At 48.6% G+C, this 24,765-nt stretch overlaps 1 protein-coding gene and 1 long non-coding RNA gene across 2 annotated transcripts; one reads left to right on the top strand and one right to left on the bottom strand.

The window, feature by feature from the left end:
- Positions 1-1,876: 1,876 nt before the first annotated feature.
- Positions 1,877-12,558, bottom strand: LOC125440384. Its single transcript, XR_007245687.1, has 3 exons — positions 12,548-12,558; positions 4,202-4,271; positions 1,877-1,967 (listed from the first exon to the last, which is right to left on the bottom strand). It is a non-coding gene; the product is annotated as an uncharacterized LOC125440384 (long non-coding RNA).
- An 8,683-nt stretch (positions 12,559-21,241) lies between these two features.
- SAYSD1 (SAYSVFN motif domain containing 1) lies at positions 21,242-23,227 on the top strand. Its single transcript, XM_048495732.1, has 2 exons — positions 21,242-22,012; positions 22,699-23,227. Exons 1-2 carry the CDS (start codon positions 21,884-21,886, stop codon positions 23,032-23,034), a joined length of 465 nt encoding a protein of 154 aa, XP_048351689.1. The 5' UTR covers positions 21,242-21,883; the 3' UTR covers positions 23,035-23,227.
- Positions 23,228-24,765: the final 1,538 nt, after the last annotated feature.

The following is a 24,765-nucleotide window of genomic DNA, read 5'->3' as shown; positions in this document are numbered from 1 at the left end:
CATGCCCTAGGGGCTGGTGGGGTGTGGCCCCACCCCCCGGCCCCCCCGGGTACCTGCGGCCTGCCAGTCTGCCTCAGTGGCAAAGCACGCTCTTTGTAGTGCAGTAGAAAGCCGGTTCAGCCCCTGGCCTCAGTGCCCAGCTCCTGCCAAGCCGTGCCCCCAGGAAATCAAAACCTTAGCTATTCCCTGGAAAAGTGGGCTTCCACGAGCCTGAAGCTCTGCACTCCAACGGAACAATGCAGGAGCAAGAGGAACGAATGTAATTTTTAGCAAATTTAAAGCATCATGTTTAATCATCAACTGTAGCAGTCTTTTGAAATAATAGCTCATTTATGAATTCTAAATGAAGTCGTGCAGCATTCAAAATACCAAGATCTAACACTTTTTGTATTTTATTATACACACTATCACGTGATTTAAAAACTGTCATTGTCGGGAGTTTTTTTTATTACGTATCTTACCTCTCTCTCCTAAGATACTAATGTTCCTTCTCTGTAACTTTTCCCCTCAGGGGCACCCCCCCTGAAAAGTTAAGGAGAAAAGAAAATGGCTTTTACAACTTTCCTTTTCGTATTCGTTGTTGTTAAATCATTAACACATTAATGAATTAAAGTACATTTCTCTTGGAATTAAAACCCCTGTGCTTATTACCACAAGGCATGCTAATGTATACATACAAACACACCAACTGATCTTTCTGGCTATTAGCATTTGCTACACTTCTCATGCAGCAGCCCCTATTTTGATCTCCCCACATGCCCGGTTCAGCTACTCCCCTGAACGCCATAAGGGGAAACTGTCCCAAACAAAACCAAATAATTTCAGAGCCCCGTTTGGCAAGAAACCCAGAGCTCTTGTGAATTATTCCAACACCCCTAAAATGTGAAAGTCTGTTGTGAAGGAATATCTTGCCCTGGCTCCTCCAATATTTCATTACCATTGGTAACATTTCAGGCTATACTTACTGACACCCTGGAGCTAGCTCTCACTCTTGCAACAAATTCCCTCTCTCTCTCAGCAGTCAAGCCTTTGGATCCGCTGGAAGTTGGTGGCACTCAGTAAACTCATTCACAAGTCGGTCTTTCTGTATTTTTCTTTGATCTAAAATGGGAAGAGAAGAAAAAAAAAAAGAATCTACTGATGAAAAAGAAATTAAAAATATTTTTTTAACTGGAGCTTTTGGGGAGGGATTTCCATCTCTTCTGGGCTCAGTAAATGAAAGTAGCAAACTTGTAAAAGCAATTGCATAGATGGCATTCATTTCTTCTTGAGACAACATGACTGAAGAGTCGCGATCATAAAATGAAATGCAAGGTGTGTGAGACACCTTGTCAGAACTGCACACCGCCCCCTCAATGCTCTTTCAAGTTTAGAATTTGATTTTCAATATTACATACGTAAATAATTGCAAGCTCTCATCTGCAGACTCCACACGCCAAATTACTGGAAGACAACATTCCTTCTGAACATTATCAATGAACTGCACTCCTCAGCGGAACTCACCTGAGTTGGGATCATAGCGGAAACCTCAGAGGGCGTGGACTACAGCAGAGCTGACAGACACCTATTTGGCGGCTACTCTTCACATTTTGAAGGCACCTACACGGAAGGATCACAACAACATGCAGACTAAATGACTCTCCCAAGACCGTGAAATGAACAAGGATGAAGCACCAACTCCAGCCTTTCCTGCCCTCCCTCTCACCATCTGCCCAAGTCCACATGGAATCGGGTAGACATTCCTGTCAGGTGGCCATCTAACCTCTGCTTAAAATCCTCAAAAGAAGAATATGCATCAGAAGTAACTGCTGGGTGAAGAGGGGTGTCTGCAAAATTGACAATGCAATTTTAATTGATTTTAAAAACATTTCTATACCTGTTCGCTTACTGAAGGCAGAGATCTGAACTCTTTAATGTATTTGTCAGTCTCTTTGGCAAGTTGATTTGTATATTGTTGCTTCTGTTGTCTAAAATGGAAAGTTAATAATTCAGCTACTTATTACTTGAAAGTAACATACTCACATAATCAGTCCACAGTAAATTATGTTCATAAAAGGGATTATCGACTGAAATAATATTTACTGGTAGTACTACTGCCTCTTGCCAAATGAAGTGCGACTTGGCTGTTACATTCCTTGGAAATGAACAATCATTGAAGAAGCAAACTGTTATTTATGATTTAAAATATTGATTGTGGAATAGGGGAAGGCAAAGTATAATGACCGTCCATTGGAAAAAACTCCCCATTGTACATGAAACAAGAGTTTTAAGAAAGCTTCCCGAACCCCTCAGAAGAAAAGCAAGGCAAAGAAATTTATGTTTCCTCTATTATAAGAACTGAATTAGTTTTATGGGGAGGACAATGTTTGGAATTGTGGATCATATGAGATGCAAAGCAGTTGCTCCACAGATTAAGGCCACTGCAGACCCTGCGCTTTACAATACAGGCTTTCACCTACCAGTTCACAGAGGAAAAGTTAGCAATCAGCCCCACATAGAAACAGGGCCTCTGTAGTGACATAACTGATCAATTTTCTCCTCTCATCAAATATTATGCTTTATATTGTACCCAAAGCCCATCTCCTCCAGGAAATCTTCTTATTCCAAGAAACTCTAGGGCCCCTTCCAAGACACGCAAAAATAATGCTAAGCCAAACCACTTTTCACAACTGTTTGCAAGTGGATGATTTTGCCATTCCACACAGCTTCAAAGAGGATTGAAAGCAGTTTGAAAGCGCATTATCTCAGACAAAAGCGGAATGAGCCTATGACTCATAAGCAGGGCACAAAATGCATTTATACTAAGAAACCCAATATCTTGAATAAATTACATCACACAACGGTGATAATTCTGTACATGAGTCAAGCTTCTGCCCAACATACCTGCATGGCTGTTGTATGCACTAGGAGGACACACACCATTATCAGTCCTCCTTGAAGCAATTCATGTTCACTTATTTTCTCCCCCTTTATAGTATGCTGGGCTCCATTCCACAAACTACACATTTGCAATAACTTATCAAACTCAACTTATTGCACTTCTCTTGATATTGTATTTTCAACAGCCAGGAAGATTAATATGACGACTGACTGATCTTTGAGACAACTCAGTGGCCGACTGTGCACAAGGCATTTGCTGCATGAGGGGACAAATGTGTGTTACCGCAAAATTTCTTGTACAAACATATCTCCTCAAGCTCCCGTTTCACTTTCTATTCTCCCCACAGCAAGCGAGAGAGACCCCTTCTGGTTAATTTTGCTTCGCAGCCAGAGGGCAGAGTTGCCCGTGAACACAGCTTTGCCCCAGACCAGGGGTCTGCAACCTGTGGCTCTCCAGATGTTCATGGACTACAAATCCCATCAGCCCCTGCCAGCATGGCCAATTGGGCAGACCCCTGCCCCAGACCAATTCCCTCCCCTGCTCTGCTTCGGCTCTCTCTTGATAATCAGGAGGGCATTTTTAAAACAAGCTTCTGTTTTAAAAACGAGCCTCTCTCTTTGACTTTTGCAAAGGAACAACGGAAGTGCTGCTCCCACCGTCCACGAGGATCGGGAGGGCTTTTTACCATTTTATTTCAAACAAGACTGTATTTTAGAATAATTTTCTTGGCTGCAGCAGTGGCAGGAAGAGAGAGAGGGGCAGAAAGAGAGAACGAGGGTGTGTATGTGGAGGGGAAGAGAGGGGGATCTAGCACGTGGTCCTCTTTTTCAGCAGCCTGTAATCCAGGGGCTGGTTTTGACTCTTTCTTTTTTTGAAGGGGGAGGTTATATTGGAAAAGCGGCTGCAATATCAATATACCTGCTATCACAGGTATATCAATTTGAGCCCAATTAAAAGCGCTTTGACGAACCCTTTTACCCTGCAATTACAGGTGTAATTAGATCTGTGCCTTTAAGAGGAGTGGATGGGCGGAGTTAGAGAACCAGGAAAAGCTGCAGAGGTCCATTGAGACCAGCAAGCTAGTAACCAGAACAACGCGAGAAGACCTCCCTCTGCAAGCCCACTGTGCGCTGAAGAGACTCTGCAGAGGCCCGAGGTTCTGTGTTCTGTGCATAATGGGCCAGTAAACTTTGGTGTCTCTGATTTTCTCTTACTTCAAGCACCACCTGGATATTGAACAGGGCCAAGAATAGTCAGGTCAATATTCAGGGGGAAATTTACAATGCAGCTAAATGAAAGGTCATCTCATGAAGCACTTACAACTGTTGCCGCAATTCATGCGTGTCTTGTGGTGTTCCAAGCTGATTCAGTACTCTTTGTATTTCTGCAGCTGTTAGCAAAAAAGAGGAAGAGAAATCTCAGTGATACGTTCCCACGGCCATGTTGAACATTTTTAATTGACGGTTCAGAAATGTACACCAGTTGACAGAGCTGTGGCAAGTCAAACTCTGCAGGACCTTCAACGTCCCCTCCCACAACACTGCACAGCTAGAAGAACCCTCAAAAGCCAAAGTTTTTAAGCCCCATTCTGTTCAAAATTTTAAACAGCTAACTGAAGGAAATAGTCACATAACATTTTCATTCTTTTAACAAGAACGAAATACAATGTAAGTGTCTCTGCTCTTTCCCAAATATAATACAGTCGTATTGACAAAGGCTTTCACAGTCGGAATCATTAGTGCTAGGAAGCTGGGTTGTATGGCCGTGTTACGGCAGCATTCTCTCCTGCCGTTTCGGCTGTATCTGTGGCTGGCATCTTCAGAGGATCTCTCTGAAGATGCCAGCCACAGATGCAGCTAAAACGCCAAGAGAGAATGCTGCTAGTACCATGGCCATACAGCCCGGAAACCACACAGCACCCATAATACAGTCGTTTTAGCATACCAGACTCACAAAGAGCCATTTAATATTAGACAGGAATCAGACAAGTAAAAGAAAACATACAGGAGAAGACAAAAAAGTGTGCGGTGGGAGATATCAACAGAATTATCAGAAAAAAAATTTTTAAGTATATGAGAAAACACACAAGAAATTGTGAAAATTCAAGAAAGGAATTGAATTGGGAGAAGGAGCCCCAGGCTCCCAATTCCAGCAGAATCACTAACATGCAGACTCACTTGAGCTAGACTGAAAGCCCAGCCTTCCCCCTTTTAATATACCTGACTTTTTCCTTTTTATATAAACTTTGCTCTCTGACCATTTATAACTTTGAAGGTTGCAATGAAACACTTCCTGTTTCTAAGGTTTGGTGAGAAATTATCAACTCCAATACCGAAAGAGTATAGCACACACACGCTATTACGTACTGGTATAAGTGCAAGGACAAATTTAAAGATGGACCCATCAGCTTGATCATCACATAGACTAGCGGCTAAACCTTGTATTTTTATTATGCATAATTCATGTACTCAAGTCATCCTGTGTAAACGAACGGTTCAGACTATGCAGCAGGGATGAAATTCCAATGCCAGTCAATTGTGCTGAAGATTGTTATGATGATTAGCACATCTTATGAGAAGGCGCCACCTGCTGGCCAGTTCAAAAAGAGTCCACCTTCAGAGCTCTGGTGAGCACAATCTGCAGGAGCTAAGCCATAACAGATGGGACTACAACCCGTTTCCAGCAATCAATTAAAATCTGAAATCTGATAACGAAACCTGCACCAACTTCAGCCCAGCTAAAGCTGCTGAGACACAAAAGAGCCTTTATATAGTGAAAAAAGGACAAGATTTTTGTTGATAAACTACCCAAAACCACAAATAGTTTGGCTCCAAGATTGAAAAAAAGATCATCAATCATCAAGCAAATAAGCTTTTATGCTGCTCTGAACATGATATAGCAAGGCCCGATTTACTCCAACCATAAACCCTCCTGGATGACGAGGGGGGTTCAGCCACTTTTATGACAGGAATATTGCTTTCAGATCTGATGATGAGGCAAAAGTATAGTGCAGCGAGAGCCAGTCTCAAGAGAGGTGACTTAATAAGCCAAGATGAGTGCTATATAAGAGGAAAATTGAGGATTATTTTCATAACAACAACATGAGGCAGGTGTGGCAGGGGATTCAACAAATTACCAACCATAAAACCAAAACAATGACATTCCTGTAGATGGGGATGCTTTCCTGGCAGAGGAGCTAAATCAAAGTGATTTGCCCGGGCTTTGGAAACAGGTCTATTAGAAGGAAAAGGAAAGAGGGATACTTTCGGTGATGACCCAAAATGATTATATGCTGGGTTATAGGACTGCTATGGACAGAAATCATTTCAGACGGAGTTGTACTAAGGGAGGAGAAATAGGAATGATTAAGAAAAAAACTGGTAGGGAATCTCAAATTCTAGAGTACCAGGAAAGTAAATTTTACTCATTGGGAGTACAGTGTCTACTTCTGGGCCCACATTTTATCAACCATTGAGCCACACTGGGGAAAAGGTTTAGAGAAGGGCAGAGTGAAAATGGTCCTACAATGATAGTTCAAAGAACTGGATGTGTTTAGAGTAGAGAAGAGCATGTTCAGCGCAGACATCTGTTGTGAAACTACTCTTACTATTAGGAGTTTTTGCCTCATGATCAGATGCCCTTGACCCCCCCCCTGTCAACGCTTCAAAGCATTGTAGGATTCTTGGTGTTTCCTCCTCTCCGGGATTTAAGGCAAACATTCAGATATGGGAGGAAACAAACTGAGCAATTAGCACTTGTTTGTCTTGTTGAAGAGTAAGCTGCTAGCAACCTGACATAATGGCAAGAGCCTGGTTTGGATATGACAGCAGCTGCCTCTAAGAATCATCTTCCACACATCAGTAACTGTGTTCTTTTATGATCCAAACCAAGAGTTGCCTCTCTGAATATATTTCAACTAGAAAAAAAGCTACAAATATTTACAAAAAATGTTACACTATTGAGGTCCCACAGATTATCCAGCAGTCCCCAAACTGTGAGTTGCAATCTAATCTGTGATCAAAGCTCTCTCCTCTCAGAAGTGACAAGAGGAAGGAGATTGGCAAAGGGGCATGGCACCCATTTTTTTTTCAGTATTTTTCAGGTTTGGCTTGAAAACGTTCAGGAAATTTCAAAAAGGCTGAAAAAAACCCCTCCCAAATACTGGACTTTTAAAAACTTTCTTTCCATCAATGTTTTCAGCTGAGCCAAGCCCTGGAGCAAATTCTCCTGGCTGCCTTCCTTCCGCCACCTCTGTGGGCGTGGCAGGAGACAGCTGAGCCCAGGGATCAGGTGAGCTAACTCCCTGCACTCAGCTCTGCTGGCTGGGCCGGGTAAGGAGCCAAAAGAGGAAAAATCCGAAACTCACCTTCTCATCTGGGGAGCCAATCTTTCTCGGTCCTTAGGGCAGAACCCCCCACCCCCCCACCCCCTCCCCTTCCCCCACCCCGCTGGCCTAAAAAAGAGAACCCTTAGGAGGCAAGTTTCCCATGCTGAGCCAATCTGCCATAGAATTATCCTATTCCAGCAAACTATAGGAGTAATAGGAAATCAGATGCCAGGGTCCCATTTTGCAAAGAGTCCTCCCTGCCTTCCCTTGCTGTGCCATTAGATCCTTGAACTACTCATGTTTGAGTCACTCTCCCTGTCTCTAAATCTGAGCCGGTTTGCTCCATTCTAGGTCTTGTTAGAAGAAGAGGATTGATGCCCCACTTTTGCTCAACCCAGTGAAGGGAGTCTGAGAGGCTCTTTTCCTTCCTCTCCCCTCAACAGACACCTTGTGAGGTAAGTGAGGCTGAGAGAGTTCTGAGAGAACTGTGACTAGGCCAAGGTCAACCCAGCAGGAATGTAGGAGTGCAGAAACAATTCCGCTTCTGCCGCTTTCAGGTGGGACAAATATAGGTTTGCAACCTGTCCCTCACATTTGGATTTGGACTGGACTCAAAAAAACATTTTAGGACAAATCCGCCACTCAGGTGGAGTAGTGGGGAATCAAACTTAGTTGTCTAGATTAGAATCCACCAGCTCTTAACCACTACATCATGGTGGCTCTTAGTTAATGTGGGCAGATGGATGCATGGTTATTAGAAAGCAAATCAGTAATGGAATAATGATGCTGCTGAAATAATTCCACGCCCTTGAACACTGAGGACTCTCTACATAGGTGTCTTCACCAATGTGGCTGCTGCTGCCTCTACATTTCCTCCTCTCCCCTACCAGCCTGCTTTAAGCAGTAAAGCTTCTTCTACCGCAAGTGGTTCATCTCTTTCACGCATGTAAATAACATGCAAGATGTATGCAATGCAAAAGGTTTGGCATAGATTTCCTGTGTTGCAAATACCCACTAGAAGATGAGCCCTGTGGGCTTGAGACATTTGACACGCACTTCTAACTGAGTGGGGGCAGCCACGGAGACACTAACAGCCACTCTGGGCATTACATACACATGGGACGGGAATCAAGGCCCTGACAAAAATGCAGCCACCCTCTTGAAATTAGAATGACTGCAGCAGGTTGGACAGGACCAAATACCTCACTATATTAAAATGTCTCTCAAGGAAAGCCAGTCTGCCAGGGGAAGGTCCCTACAATGTTTTCTTTTATGCCAGGCTTCCCTCAGATGGAAGAATATTTTACACATTCAACAGAAAGCCTATATTAGGTAGTGTTCTAAAAAAATCTTACCCCAATATTAGATATATTCACATTATTAAATGCCTTTGTACAGGTCTAACACAACTAGAACAGCAAGAAGTACAGGAGGCACTACTCATGACAACCATCCTGGCAACCTTTCTAACCCAGGAACTTCAGGCAAGTATTTTGTACTCAAGGCAACTAGCTACATTTAGCACATGCTGAGAGTTGTGTATATATTAGAGGGATTATTCCAAAGTTCCAGGAGACCCTTGAAAAAAACGTGACATTGTTTCGCAGCTGCAAATGCTGGGACTATGGGGTGGGGTGGGGTGTAAGGTGAGGCATCCACACAAACTGAGGGGCTACTTTGGATCCAGCCCAGGAATTGCACTATTGCAGCCTTTGAACAGTTCATTTTGTCAAAGTGCTCCACTGGAGGTGTAACCTATGTTGGAGGTAATCATACATGAAGCACAAACTGATTCTTGAGGGCATACCTGTCCACTTGAGTCAATTTTGAACCCCACCATCCCAGTACACAACAACTCTGGGTGAGGTGACTACACTCCACTAAGAAGTCGTGATCTTTACTGCCCAGCAAAAGTACAACAGGTTCCAGTATAATAGTGGTTAGGAGGACTCACCATTGTGGCAAAGTGCCCAAACAGGCTCAGCAAGTCCAGCCAGTCCAACTGCATCGCAGCAGGCTAAGTGACATCGTAGTCATTTCCAACTTATGGCAACACCCATGAATTAGTGACTCCCCAAGATGTCCCGTTGTGAACAGCTTCCCCGGGCTTCCTTCCTTGTAGAGAGTCCATCCAACCTCAAGGTTGGGTCCTTCCTCTTTCCTGTCAGCCTTCAACTTTTCCTGGCCTTTTTCCAGTGATTCTGGAATTGAATATTGGCTGAAAATTTTGCTCTAGATTTTCAAAACCGACGCACCTCTCTTTCAGTGGCGTACTCCAGAGGTGTGGGATCCAGCAGGTTCTCACAGGTCTCCTAAGAGTAGGTTACTTTCACTTATTTGTGTGTGCCGAGAGGGGGTTACTAATTGGCGATTTTGCCATGTGACTTTTGCCTTAGTGGACGCCCTTCCTCTCACCCCAGCAGCAGCGCGCAGAACTTGAAGCTAGTCTAGCAGGAGGTGCACCCGGCTGGCGCAAGGCAGCCTTCCGCGCCAAGTGCGCCGTGACTTCAGCTTCCCGCCTCCAAGGACCGGGCGCAGTGGCTGCATCCTTGCCACAGCCCCGCCCAGGGAATGCTCTCGCCCCTGGAATGCCCAGCGCCACACCCCCCCCCATTGTGTCTCCTCGCCTTCCAGGCCCCATTGGCTAAGCTTACGCCACAGTTTGAATCCCCACCACTGGGCTGTACTCTAGGCAAACTGGAGCCATTGGCAAAACCTGATTTGATGCCCTCCCCATGGGCAGCCACCCCCCCCCCAACCGCGGACCAAATAATGATTTTTTTCACCAGGTCGCTTCAAAGTCACCATCACATTATAGAACAATGCCCCAACTCACAAATCTGAACACAACAATGGGCCATGCCACACAGCAGAAATATTCTTTTGAAAACATTTTCAAAATGTTTATTACCGCTATGAAAACATTTCATGGTGTTGTGACCCAGTCCCCCCCATAATTGGGGGAAACAGCATCATTTTCTAATGTTATTTAAACTTGAGACCCCAGATTCTCCCTTTAAGGTGGATTTCAAAAGCGAGAATCTTGGGTCTCTAGTTTAAACAAGTGATGCTGGAATCCACCCCCAAACAGCATCATTTTCAATGGTGTTTAAGCTTAGAGCTCCAGATTCTCCTTTTAAATCATCCTAAAGTTGAGAATCTAGTCCCTCAGTAGTAAACAACATTGAAAGTGATGTTATTTTGGGGTGGATTCTCCCCACCCCAAAAACAAATTCACTTTCAATGTTTAAATCTGGGGACCTCAGATTCTCCCTTTAAATCCATGCCAAAGGGGATTTAAAAGGAAAAAATTTGAGTGAAATTTGGGGATGCCTGCTGTCAGGGTAAGTGCAATTATTAAGATAGGCAGCATCAAACTTTCAGGGTATCTTTAGGAGACTCTCCTAATGATACCACCCAGGCGTGGTGAGGTTTGGTTCAGGGAGTTCAGTTATGGACTCGCCAAAGGTGTAGCCCCTATCTCTTCTATTAGTCTCCCATTGGAAACCATGGGGGCAACCCCATTTGGGGAGTCCATAGCTTTGGGACCCCTGAACCAAACTTCACAAAACCTTGCGTAGTACTTTCGTAGTAAGAGACTTCCTCTTCTGATGATACCTCCCAGGTTTGGTGAAATTAGGTTCGGGGTCCAAAGATATGGATCCTCAAAGGTGTTGCCCCCATCTCCTATTAGCTCCCATTGTAAACAATGGGGATGGGGCGACCCCTTTTGGGAGTCCATAATTTTAGACTCCCTAAACCAAAACACACACCAAACATGGGTGATAGCATCAGGAGAGTCTCCAGAAACATCCCTGAAATTTTTGGTGCTGCTAGCTAAGAACTGCGCCCTCTGCAGGCCAAAAACCAAAAAACACTCGAAAAAATACAAAAAAATCCTTGACAAACAAACCTGCATTTTTGGCGCTCCACCAATACAAGGTGGCGCTCAAGCAACTGGCTCACTTCTGCCCAATGGGAGGAACGCTTCTGCCATCTCTTTGAATCTAAGGATGTACAAATGCCCACTGGTCCACCCTCGTGATCCTGACCAGCACTCACAATCAGGGAACTGATCATTCAACGAAGCTTTTCTAGACTGTCTCACTCTGAACAGGAAACTACACTGCATTCCAGCCTTACAGGAAATCACTGTGAAGGAAGTGGGGGAGAACACACGCTGGTTGGGGATTTGCTGAGATTCTGTTTCTGCCCTCAACACCGCTGATCCCAGCCCAGCCTTTGCAGAGACACAGGGAGACGACATTAAGAAGAAGCGGAATTTGGGATTTTATAAACTCTTTTCTCAATAGTGCGAGTCTCAGCAGCTTACAAATTCCTTCCCTACAACTGGACAATCCGTGGTGAGGTAGGGTGGGAACTGACAGAGTTCTCTGAAAGAACTGTGACTAGCCCAAGGTCAGCTCCATGGCTTCCATGTGTATAGCAGAGTGAGGAAACAAATCCAGTTCCCTGAGACAAGAGTCCAACTGCCTCATGTGAAGAAGTGGGGGATCAAAACCAATACTTCCTTAACTACTACACCATCGCTGGCTCCCTTAAGGGATGGGAGAAATCAGGAGTAGAATGCTTTCTGCCCTTCCAAATTTCTCTCTATGCCCCTAAAAAACTGGAATGCAGGGAACATGCTTAGTATGGAGTGGGAGTACTCTCACTGGATTCAGAATGGGCCTTTCCACCACATGGGTCTCAAGCCAGGTGACAGCTGTAAGACTGGGAGGTCGCATCCCCACCGGAAATTCAATCCAGGTCAAAACCAAGTTTGAAAATAAGCTGCACCTTTTCATCGAGGTTTCAACCTCCCCACCGCAGACATGTTTCCAGTGAAGACATCTAGGCCTATCTCAGATTCAACAAATGTGTAACAATGCCCACTATCATCGCCTGGGATCAGCTTACGGTCTCTCCTGATTGGCTGTCGCGGCTGTTTTGGGGTGGGACCTTTTTTTTTACTCCCCGCAAAAAAACATGCTCCCAAGCTATAACATCAGCACGCCTCCTCAGCCCAAGCTTCTGGTTGGTTCTTCGCGCTCTTAGCGAGAACAGCACCGTACAAGCACTGATTTCATTGGTTATAAGGCATTTGGCGCCACGCCCAATGGGTGTGAAATTTGAACCAGGATTAGACTCCTCGATCCTCCTTCTAAATAAAAAATTCATAGGATGTTTAATGTAAGTACTACATGATATTTTAAGATGTCAACAATCACTTTTAAATAAATATTCTCAACATGTAACAGTTGTAACCTGGAAAAGATGAAGGTATAGAAACATCTGTACAGTTTAAAAATTTAATATTAAGTTAAAATGTAACTTACAGCATTGTGTGTGGGATTCTTCTGGATATTGGAAGTTATTTAAGCTGGGCTAGTTGATTAGGTCCCCATTGATACCTTCGCTTGTATTCCATGGCTGATCACTCGAATACTGTAGGTCAGTAGATTCACCAGTAACACCACCCTAAATATATATTTGAAAGTTAATTTTCCTCGCTTTTAAAAAACACACATAGTGAAAAAAGAGTTACAACTGTTAGCAATCAGGTATCTCAGATCTGTCCACCAAGTCTTTCCCTAACACTGGCACCACCTCTAATATCAGCCTGAATCTTGTCTGGGTTAAACAAATGACAAAGATTAAGAGTTTCCAAGTACTCTTTGAACCCTCTTTGAGGAAAAGACGGAAATAGGTGGAAATAAATTGGCATAAAGAAGTAATAGTGAAAGACAGGCTTTCCATAAGAATCTTCCTCTCTCCACTATTATTAATTTTGATCTTTTAAACAAAAGCTAACATTGTTTTGTAATTTCATTTGGCTTGTACAGAGCTTTAGAAGTCGGTGGGAAGTTTGTAAAAGGCACAACAAAGATTATCTCATGGCAAAAAAGCTGCTGAAAGTTCGCTTTTTGAATCTGAATAATTCAACCCAACTACACTGCTGTAAGTAACGGCAGAAAAATCAAGTTGAAGCTCTGTTTAAGAGATGTCTGAGAGACGGTTCAAAACCAAACACCAATATGCATTTTTGAGCCGCCCTCTCTAGTTATTGGGGCTCAAAAAGGGGATTCCATTTCATTTGAAGTCAGACTATAGCCTGCTTCAGTCCCTTATGGAGAGGGTTTGCAAAACAGAATAATTTGTTTCATAGAACCAGTTTCTAAAGTACTGTTGCAAGAATAGCCCAGTCCTATGAAGGGACTCCTAAAATTTATCACGAGGCTACTCTCCCAGCAGTGGCTGGGAGAGGAGCAGCAGTGGCGAGGGAGGTTAAGAGAGCTCATGTATCTAATCTGGAGGAAACGGGTTTGATTCCCAGCTCTGTCGGGCCTGAGCTGTGGAGGCTTATCTGGGGAATTCAGATTAGCCTGTGCCACTCCCACACAAGCCAGCTGGGTGACCTTTGGGCTAGCCACACAGCTTCCCTCGGAGCTCCTCTCAGCCCCACCTACCTCACAGGGTGTTTGAGCTGTGAGGGGGGAAGGGCAAGGAGATTGTAAGCCCCTTTGAGTCCCCCCCCCCCCCCCACAGGAGAAAGGGGGATATAAATCCAAACTCTTCTTCTTCTTCTTCTCAAGGAAAAAACATGTGCAGCATTATAGCTCTGCTTTTTGTGCTCCAAGCCAATAGCATTATCCCTTTCTCTCAGAACTGCACACCACAAAGTCATCTGGTTGTCCTTTCTATCGTCCCTTCTTGGAGGAAACTCAAAAACAAGGTTGAGCCAATTCCCCAAAGCTGGACAAAGTTCAGCTGACTTCCTGGTTGTCCCTTCCTATGCAGTCCTTCACTCATATATGTAGACAGCCAACTTTAGAGGAAATTATAGCAAGAGTCCCAAAGTAACATCACATTCTGGGCAATGCTACGTGTTGCTGCTCAGGGTTAGCATTTCTCAAAAAAAGGCAGCTGGCATGGAGTAAAACGGCAGTGCTGTTTTACGTAGCCTTCTTTTCTTTCAGTTCCTTTTGCCAAGAAGTCCCCCTCAGACATCTTGTGGTTCTTCCTCTTTTTTCAACTACAACATTTTCTGCAACTTGACTCTTTTGACACACAAAGCTCAGTGTGAGACGATGCACTACGATGGTCACTGTGTGGGACTCCTTGGATGAAGATTTCCTCTGCCTTCATTCATCACACACTGCATTCAGGGCCCGATCACATCCCTTCTCGAGAACATATGCATGATTACAAAGGGATAGTGATATCCCCAGAGCAACCTGGAATTTTGTCCCACAATCCCCCCACCCCCACCGACTTTCGGCCATCAATACTATATAGAACAGAGCTCTGTTTCCACTTTCTCCCACTGGGGTGGGAGGGGGGCAGAACCAACCACTGTGGGAAATGCCAAACTTTGAGATGGTGCAGCAAGTAACAAAACAAGAACTGGTTTAAAACCCCAAATGTGCTAGGGCAGAGGCTGAAACAAGGGCAGCAATCTGAATACAGATAGAAGCAAACAGGGTTTATTGTCAGATGGATTTAATATTGCTGTTACTATGATCCAGTCCTATTGTATTGTAATGTTATTGTTTATTTGCATTATGCTGAACCACAATCCTGAGCTCCTTCAAGCATCTTGGAGAGCAGTATATAAATTAAAATTCCAATTCCAAAAAAAATATGCAAAATGAGAAAGTGTTCAAGAGGGCATTTTTTAAGGATTAGAACTTGTAGCATAATCAAATAGCAGCAGACACTTTTTATACAGGAGCAAATTCCTTGCTTGTATAACAACATTTATTGTATGTATCACCTTGCTTTTATTGCATTGTCTTCTACCTTTGTAACCCACTTTCTGTATTATATGTCATGTCTTATACAGATTTCTGTTTGCTTGTTTTCTCTTATTCTGTAAGTACTCATCCCGGGGCTGGTGAGCCCAGGCCTGTTCTTGCCAGATCTCAGAAGCTGAGCACGCTCAGTCCTAACATTTGGATGCGAGATCACCCATGGAAGCACAGGAGGCAGGCAGGGGAGACGCCATCGGTGGAGGAAATGGGCGGCTCCAGAGGACTAACTGTCTCTGGGCTTGGCAGCCCCCCCATTGGCTCTGCTTCTGGGGGTGCCCCAGCACGTCCCCCCTGCCCCTGGGCTCCTTAGGAGTCCCAGAAGTCAAGCAGTTCAGTTTCTCTGCCCTCCCCTCTGGGGAGCAGCAGAAGAGGCTGCCATCTCTTCCATGAGGTGCTTTATAAGCACTGAGGTCGGAGGCAGGGCTCTGGGGGGTGGGCCACGCCCCCTGCCCCCAAGCCCTGCCCCCAGCCTCAGTGCTTATAAAAGCACCTCTCGGAGGATGGATGTCTCTTCTGCTCTTCCCAGAGGGGAGTGCAGAAGCTTGGCTGCCAGCTGCTGGGATCCCAGGAGCATGGGGGTGGGGGGGTGGGGGTGGCCTCCTTGGCCCCACCCTTGTCAATGACGACGTGGGCAGGGCCGAGGGAGCCTGAAGATGACGAAGCAGCAGGACTTCCTGCTACCTCGTCATCTTCGCTCCGGACCTAGTCACGTGGGGGCCCCCACAAGACCAGATTAGTGGCACCCGGGGTCAGGGGGTACCCCCCCATCCCCGGGCAGATACCCCACTGGAGGCAGGCACTGGTAAACCACCTCTGAATGTCTCCTCCCTAGAAAACACCACAAAGTTGCCGTAAGTTGGCTGCAACTCGACTACAAAAGAAAGGGTGAAAGAAGAAGCCTAATCTTATCATATGGTCGGATTGAATTTTTACATTTTGTGATTTGCCTTGAGCCTCAGGGAGAAGAATGGGCTACAAATGAAGTGGGTCAATAATTCTCCCCCAGGCCCAAAGTACAACATGCTGGATTCTCAGCATCAGACAGGTCAGATCAGCCACAAGAGGTTGGTTAGGGCTCCAGGTCTGCTGGGACAGCAAATAAACAAGGAGCAGGCTTACAAGATAAACAAGCACATTTCAATACAATTGCAGCACACTTAATTACAGGGCTGCGTTTTTAATCTATGAATCCACATTGCAATCACAATGCAGCAGATGAGTAAAGCTTCTGCTATCTCCTGTTTACACAGTCAGTCATCCTGAAGAGCTGCTTAAAATAAGAAGCAGATTTAGAGAAAGCGTTTTAAGTGCATATGCTATAATATTTCATTAATAGTCTGTGTCTGGCTCCAGAAATCTAATCTCTCAAATTTAAAAAAACAGAGTGGGGGGTGTGGGGAGGAGCTAAGAAGATGCCTGCTTGTACTGCATGAAGGTGGGATCAGAGGGAAGGCAAGCAAAGCGCTGTGAGGGTATGGGAAGGCTAGTCGGGGGCAGAGGTCCGGGGCAAAGCTGTGCCCACTAGCAAACCTGTCATGCTCTGGTGGCAAAGCAAGATTTAAACAGTGCTGAAAGTGGTTTTGCTTGCCACGAGGAGAGTGGAAGTGAAAGAGAAGCTCCAGAAAATATGTCCGTACAAGAAATCTTCACAGCACAGCAAAGACTTTGCGCGTGACCGGCCCATTATGCAGTCCCCAAATTAATTTGATATTAATCCAGAACATATGTGAGTTACTCTGCAACATTCACCAGAGAGCCCCCGCCTGCTTTTGTCGGATCTCAGAAGCTTAACCGGGTCAGCCCCTCTGGTGAGAATCTTAGATGGGCTGAACCACAGAGGCCGGGAGGGGCAAGCAATGGCAAACCACCTCCAAACATCTCTTGCTTTGAAAACACTCTGGGGTTGCGAAAAGTCAGCTGTCACTTGATGGCACGTGCAAGAAAACAACCACCAATCTCTTGAGAGACTCCTATAATTATGAACGGCACACAGCCCTTCCTGTTCCCCTGTCAGCTGTTTGGTGCTGAGGGGGGGGGGGGGTCATGGATCACACACAGCCCAAGAAGCATCTCAGCGCCTGAAGCTTCTTCATATGAGGAGGAAGAGATCTTGAAGTTCGGACCCAGCCACAGAGAAGGATGAGGCTGCTCCATCCTTTCCCCTCCAGCCATTTTTTCTGCTGGAACTCCAGGCGTCCTCCTTTCCTTCCTTCCTTCCTTCCTTCCCTCCCCCCACCCCACCCCGCCTCCCTCAGAAGGAAAGAAAAAGGGGGCTCAATGCCAACATACAGTAAAGAGGAATTGTTTTGCTTTGTCCCCTCTGACCGCCGTGGTGCAGGCCTGCGTGCGAGAGAGCCTGTTCACCCCAGCGGGCAAGCCACCTCACAGGCAGTCCAGCCGCCCACTCCAGCCAGGCGAGGCAGCAGGCTCCGGACTGCCATCAAGAGTGTGCCTGCTGCTGCTACCCCTGCAGGGCAGTTCACCGGGCCTGACTCTCTCTGCAGCCACCCGGGCGAGCACACTCCTGAATCCAGGCCTGGGGCCTCCGACCTTGGGAAGGCTCTCCTGGAGAGAAGCCCTTTGACTTCTTCTGGTCACCCTCACATGATTCCTCCGCCCGGAGGGAGGCGCTCAGCGAAGCCGCCCGATTGCTTCCTGGTCCCTACCAGGCACCCCCATCGTCCCAGGCCCACACCCACCATGCGCTTGGCTGGCGGCGGCAGCGGCGCACCCCGAGTCCCGCTTCCTGCGCTGCCCCCCCCCCCCCCCCCCCCCCCCGCCTGCCGGGGACCCTGCGGAGCCAGCCCCGAAGCCCCGAAGCCCAGCAAAACAGGGGCGGGCGGGCGGGCGGGCGGGAGGCCAGTCTGGGGGAGGAAACCCGGAGCCAGAATCCCCAGAGGCGGCTGCCCAACCCGGGGATCAGCAGGGCCCAACTTTGCGCCCGGTCATCGGCGCCCACAGAGCCGGCGCCCGCCCGCGGCCCTTCTGCGGCCACCCGGAGCTCACAGGCCGATGCGGCCATCCTCTGGGCATCGGGAGGGGTGGCCCCCCGCCGCCGCCGCCCCGGCCTCCGTGGCGAGGGACGCCCCTACCTTGCCCCGCGCCGGCCAGCCCTGCCTGCCTGCCTGCCTTGCTCTGCCGAGGGACGGCGGGCTGCTGCAGCAACTCTGCGCCAGGGCGGCGGCGGCGGCGGCCACCTGAGCCTCGCCACGCCAGCAACCCAGGAAGAAGAGGCTGGCTGGCTGGCCCGAGAAGCCCCGGCGCCCCCCAGCCCAGCCCGTGCTGCTCACCCCAACCTGGCCGCCTCTGGCCTCGCCGCCGGGCCGGGCGCCGCACTCGAGCGCTCAGCTGACCCCGAGCCAGGGGCGGCCGCTCCCCTCCCACCGGACCAGCTGCTGCTGCTGCTGCAGGAAGGGCCTCCCCGGGAAATGGGGGCGGCGGCGGCGGCGGCGGCCACGGGCTCCTCCTCCTCCTGCTGCTGCTGGCTTCCTGAAGGGCGTCTCCGGCTCGCCCTTTCTGCTGCGCGTCGAGAGGACGGAGCCGGGCGAGAGGAGCGGCCCACGCAGGCAGATGCGGAAAGCTGGCCGGGGCGGGCGCGTGTTTGGGGGGCGGGTCAGCTGACAGTCAAATGTGGGGCCAGGCCTCAAAGCCCCCCGGCCGACGGGGTCTCCTTTCCTCTGCCGGTAGCCGCTGGCCGATCCTGTGCGCTTGCTCCCAAGGAAGCGAGACTCCGTCTCAGGACCCCCCACCCCACCCCCCCCGTGGGCAAGACCTGAGCCGGCTGACAAGGAAGGCCGTCGAGGCTGGATGTGGTCGCCAGGACTCCAACACGGGCCTGGGCAAAAGGCGGCTCCAGGTGACTTTAAACGGATCCTCGTGAATTCATGTGACTTTTCCATTGGACTTAAATTCAACCACACGGAGCGGGGCCTGCGTGAGTGTGACTCAGACGTGCTCTACAGTCTCCTGGTGGTTTCATTTCATTCCAATGGGGAAATCACGTGAATTCATGAGGATCCACTTAGATCTGCCTTTCGCCTTTTCCCCTCAAAAACCACACGAGGACGCTCAACACACACACACCCCCCCCCCTTGTGAGGGGCCTGGCGCTGGACGGCCCAGCCTGACCTCACCTGTTAAATCTCAGAAGTCTAAGCAGGGTAGACCCTTCTCGGTGCTTCGGCAGGGAACCACCCAGGGAAACCAGGGGGCGACAGAACACAACCAACCGGGGCCATTTGACGGCATCCTCCCCTTCTCTCCATTCTCATCCTCAGCTAACATCCTCTTTCTGATTTTGGTGTTAGGCTGTGAGTGCGTGACTGACAGGGGACTTCCATGACCAAGTGGGGGTCCAAACCTGGGTGTCCAAGATCCCAGACCAGCTATCTCCCCACCACACAACTCTGCAGCCAGCCAACAAAACCCCACGTTTGGTTCTGCCTTTGGATCCTCTCGTTTGTTTTTACATGGATGAACCCTGCCCACAACCTCCCCTGCCCTCTCTCTTTTACAATCATTTTGGGGAGTGTCCAAAATACTCCTTGTGACACCAGGGGGCTTTTGTGCACATACAATTTGTCACACTGCTGATAAGCAGTTGATCCTCAGTCGTTGCCTCACAGTTTTCCATTTTGCTCAGCTTTTTTCCTTCAGTTTTTCTGCCCCACTGGAGCAGCAGTGGCGTAGTGGCTGAGAGCAGTGGCTAAGAGCAGGTGCACTCTGATCTGGAGGAACCGGGTTTGATTTCCCGCTCTGCTGCCTGAGCTGTGGAGGCTTATCTGGGGAATTCAGATTAGCCTGGGCACTCCCACACACGCCAGCTGGGTGACCTTGGGCTAGTCACGGCTTCTCGGAGCTCTCTCAGCCCCACCCACCTCACAGGGTGTTTGTTGCGGGGGGGGGGGGAAGGGAAAGGAGATTGTCAGCCTCTTTGAGTCTCCTGCAGGAGAGAAAGGGGGAGGGGACATAATTCCAACCCTTCTTCTCTCCCTAGCCCAAGCTGCCATTTTGTCTGCAGTCTGATTCTTCCCTTGCCAGGCAAAATAGGAAATTGCTTGCTCTTTTAAAAAGTGTTATGGGGCTGGGGGCACCTGGTTTTTTTGATTGTTCATTGACCAGGCAGAACCCCCCCCCCCCCAAGAGTTTTCAACACCTCCACAACAGCAGGGCAAAGAGATGCAGAGGCTGAGCTAGTGGGGCTAGAGAGAGAAATTATTGGAGGGAAATTATTGGAGCATATGAAGCAAGATTAAAAGGAGGGGGAAGGTGAGTCAAAAGCCCCGGACACCCCTTTGCTCCCAAGGGCTGACTCGGAACAAATCCTGATTCTCCCTTCTTCTCTCCAAAGCCTGCCAAGATGAGAGACAGAGGCCCACGTGATCGGGCACTCAAGTCTCGGCTTCATGGGTCTGATTCTGGCCACCACCACCGAAGAAGTCCCCTGTGGCCAATCTCCTTCCCACAAGATCCCACAAGATCCACCAGACCACAGCCACACAGCCCGGAAATCCCACCACAACCAGTTGAATCCGGCCGTGAAAGCCTACGACAATATTTTGGGGGAGAAGTTTGCACAGATCTCTCCTGCAAAATGTGTTCCTGCCATTTTTATTTCTCTTAACCCAGTTTTTTAAAAAGTTGCTATCGATCTTTTTCCCCTGAAGACAGGATGAAGATGTCTTCTGTTTGCCTGTGAACCAAAGCAGGCAGGAGACCCTCTCGGACTGAGCATCCATTCACCGTCCTTTCTCATTAACAGGTTATCACCCTGTCCTCCTTTGTCTTCTCCTATCTTTATCAGCATCAGACTTTGAACACTCAGTCCCAAATACGGACACTGACCTTGGGGGCGGCAGTGCTGGCCAAGTGGGGACCCTGATGAGCTCCGGCCCCCCAGGCTTTTGGTGGGCCACTTGTCGGCAGCAACTCAAACCAGAGTTAGGGTTGTCTGTTTAAAGTTTTAATTTCAAAAAAAGTTGCGTCAGCCAGCACCTGGAAACATCCGCTGATGAAGGGGGCTCACCGAAGCCAGAGCCACGAATCGGCTGCACAGCCGGGGGGGGGGGGGGCAGGGAGACTGGGAGCGCCAATCCCAGGGGGGGCATCTCCCGGGGATTTGGAGGCGGGCCTGGTGGGGGTGGGGCTTGCAGGGGGAGGGACCCCAGCAGCACGCAACGCCACAGACTCCACCCACGGAAGCGGCCTATTTTCTCCAGAAACTGATCTGGGAGTCTGGTTGTAAATCCAGGAGGTCTCCTGCTGCACGACGATGCTGCCCTTTTACGCAGCCCAGCAGAATCCGAGGCTGGCGTCTCCAAGCCCCCGTGGAAATCTCCGGGTGACCCCCCCCCCTTCTCACCTGCTGTTTCCCACGTTCTCGAGAGGGAGGGAGAAATGACGCAACCCCCCAAGTGCTGCTCCTCAAACGAGGAGCACAAACAACGGAAGCAGCACATGGGCAGAGCGGGCAGCAGACTGTTTTGCGTCTGTCGTCGTGGGAACGCAGGCGCGTGAATGCCGGCCGGCCAGCCAGCCCCGCTCGGGGAAGAAGCACTGACCGGCCCCTCGCCGTGAGACGCGCGCGCGCGCACGAGGCTGCGCTTTCCGCTGGCCCAAGAGGGGCCCCGCCTCTACAGCCGGCCCCTTTGCGCGCGCCCGTCGTCGCGCTGGCTCGCCCCCGGAGGCGGGGCGCCCGCAGCAGGTCCAGGCCGGCAGCTCCGGCGACGCAGCCCGCAGAGCGGCCCAGCGCGGCTCCTCCGCTGGCTGGCTGGCGGGGGCGGCTGCGGGCTGCATGCGCGGCACCGCTGCTGCAACTGGGGGCGCCGAGCGCTGCTGCTGCTGCTGCTGCTGCTGCTCTGCATGGAGCGCCGACTGGCCGACTTCCGAGCTGCTCGCGGCGCGACCGCCGGGCCCCCGCCCGCCAAGCCCCCTCCCGAGGCCGCCGCGGCTCCGGTGACCGAAGAAGAGGCCGCCCAGCCCCGCAGGGAGGTGGGTGCGGCGGGTCGCGGGGCCGAGCGGCGGGGGGGGGGGGGTGGCGCCGCCTCGGAGGAGCCGCGTCCAAGCGGGCGGGGGGGGGCGCCCTTTGCGCGCTGTTTGCTCGTGACGCCATTCCACTGGTCTGGAGCAGGTTGAGCTTTGCCGGTGCGTTTTCAGCCTGCGCTTTTCCGTGCCCGCTGTCTGTGCGCGTACCCGAGAAGTGAGAATCCTTTGCCCAAAACTACTGGGGGGTTACGAGCTTTCTGCCCACCAAACTACCTTAAAAGTTTGACACCGTTCATCCACTCAATCCTTATCAAGTTCCCCCAACAGCTAGCTGCCGGTGGGAAAATACCTGGCGATTGTCAGGGTGGCGCCCGAGGGGGTGCTTCACTGGGGTACATAATGCAGCAGAGTTCATCTTCCGAAGCAGCCTTGGAGATCAGTTGAAACCCCAGGAGATCTTCAGCCACCCCTGGGAGTGGGCAGCCCTGTGAGGCAGGCCAGGCTGGTCCTAGTCCTCTTCCTTGGCCTGTAGGCTGACTTTGCAGTGTGCCATGGTGATGCCTCTTGCTTCACGCTCCATAACTATCAAAATGTCTGTCTGGAGAGGGAATTGGTTAGCAGTTTTGTTTCTATGAAGCCCCCCATCCATTGCATGACTAACCATATTGTCTCTCTCTGCTCTCGTTTCCTAGGAATCCAGCCAGAGGACGCACAGCCCCGAAGGCCCAGCCGCGTCAGCCCTGCCGCCGTGGTGGACACACTACTTCTTTGTAAATGTGACCTTTCTGAAGTTTCTCCTGTGGCTTGTCTTGCTGGGACTCTTTGTGGAACTGGAGTTCGGTTTGCCTTATTTTGTCCTCTCCATGTTTTATTGGATCTATGTAGGGACCCGTGGCCCTGGAGAACAACAGAGTCGAGAAAAAAGTGCTTACTCTGTGTTTAACCCAGGCTGTGAGGCTATACAGGGAACGCTCACAGCAGAACAGTTTGAAAGGGAATTGCAGTACCGGCCCTTGGCTGGGAGGTAGCTGTTGTCATGCCGACTCGCCTTTTGCCTAAAACTATGAACGTGTCCTTTTTGCTTGAATTAAATTGGAACAGTTTCCTGTGGCATTTTTTCACCTTTTAATGTAAACAAATGTCTACATTGTAAATTTTTATGAAATCCAAATATTGAAAGAAGTAAAGAGAGGGCTTATGAAATGCAAAGGCTGAATCAAATACTGACTGTTCATTGATTTTAATGGACGTTGCTATAGTTAACGAAATTTTACAGTTGCTTTTGTTTCAAATGAATGGCTGATTTTATATATGTCCTGTTTGCTACAGGCCCCTTTAATCTGGACAGGCCAACCATTAGATTTTACCCAACAGTAGTGTAAAATCTGACTGTATTTTTTAGTGCAATGATGTTTCCATTAGCAAAGTATATAAAATACGAGAGCCTAGAAATGATAGGACGTCTATATTTCGGTAAAATAATGGAACAAACAAAAATTCTTGTAAAACTACATATATTCCAGTTTCATGGAAAAGCAGCCAGGTAGTCTAATCCAGAGGCTGCAGCAGCTGTGGACGGCTCCTCTGCTGTGCTGCCTCCAGAGGGTTTTCAGGCCCTCAGAAGAAGTCTGGCCCCCTGGAAAGCCCTCCACAAGGCTGAACGCTGTTATGTGAGTCCGAGGCCCTGGCCACAGTGGTGTTCCTGGCTTGAAAACCAACTATAGTTGGCTCCACCCCTGGGAATGCACCAGCCTGCTGCCCCCGCCCCGCCCCCAACTTGCATCTCCTCAGATGCCAGCGTAGCTCTGTGGTGGCGCCCACTTCTGGATGTCTTTGCCCTCTCTGCCAGTTAGCAGCATGTTCATAAAAATCTGTTTTATTTATGTCAATAACTTCCACTTCAATGAAGATCAAATTTCAAGGGGAGAAAGCTTCGTGCTTTGATTGTGGCAGACTAGTAGGGCATTATTCTGGTCTTATGTCGTTCCACATTTCCCATTGTTGAGTTTGATTGTGACGATAAAATGTACATCCGGGAACTAAGGCGTACATATAAAATGCATCACATGGGATGAACACAGCAGCTAAGTAAAGAGGATTCTTTATACATTTTAAGCATTTTAGAAGCTTATAGATGTCTCAGAAGCAACCAGCATAAGGAATCTCGTTGGAGCTGCACCAGAGTAATTTTAGGTTTCTAATTTTAGGTTTCTAAACAAAATTAGAGTCTATCTGAATGTAGTGCTTGTAACTAGCAATATACAGTGGAACCTCGGTTTTCATTGGTAATCCATCTGAAAAGAATCAATGAAAACCAAAATCGATGAAAACCGAGGCAAACTTTTCCATAGGAATCAATGTAAATCCATTTAATCCGTTCTAGGCACTCCAAAAAACATACCAAAAACACATTTTTGGTGAATAAACATAGTGTTTAATGCTGAAAACAGGAACAAACAATAACACTAGGACCAGCTTCAGAGCCAGTGGACCTATGTCGCAACAGAAAGCTGTCCAAAGAGGTCTGTTTCTGAAGCCTCTTTAAAATTTGTCTGAAATGGGGCAAGATATTATCATTAAACAAGTTGCAGACACGGCCTGCAACAGCTTTGTCTGGGTGATTTTTCTCCACAAACCCCTGCACCTGACTGCAGATTAATGAAAACCGAGGCAAATTTTTCACTGAAAAAATCGATGATAACCGAAACCGATGACAGAAACCGATGACGAAAACAGAAGGCAATGAAAACCGAGGTTCC

Source organism: Sphaerodactylus townsendi, linkage group LG01, assembly GCF_021028975.2.
Source record: "Sphaerodactylus townsendi isolate TG3544 linkage group LG01, MPM_Stown_v2.3, whole genome shotgun sequence".
NCBI classification, from domain to species: Eukaryota; Metazoa; Chordata; class Lepidosauria; order Squamata; family Sphaerodactylidae; genus Sphaerodactylus; species Sphaerodactylus townsendi.
This window is presented reverse-complemented; position numbering and strand designations above follow the sequence as displayed.

Coding starts and splice junctions, on each gene's coding strand:
- SAYSD1 (XM_048495732.1), top strand. CDS start 21,884: ATGGAGCGCCGACTGGCCGACTTCCGAGCTGCTCGCGGCGCGACCGCC. Junction 22,013..22,698: donor CCGCCCAGCCCCGCAGGGAG/GTGGGTGCGGCG, acceptor CTCGTTTCCTAG/GAATCCAGCCAGAGGACGCA.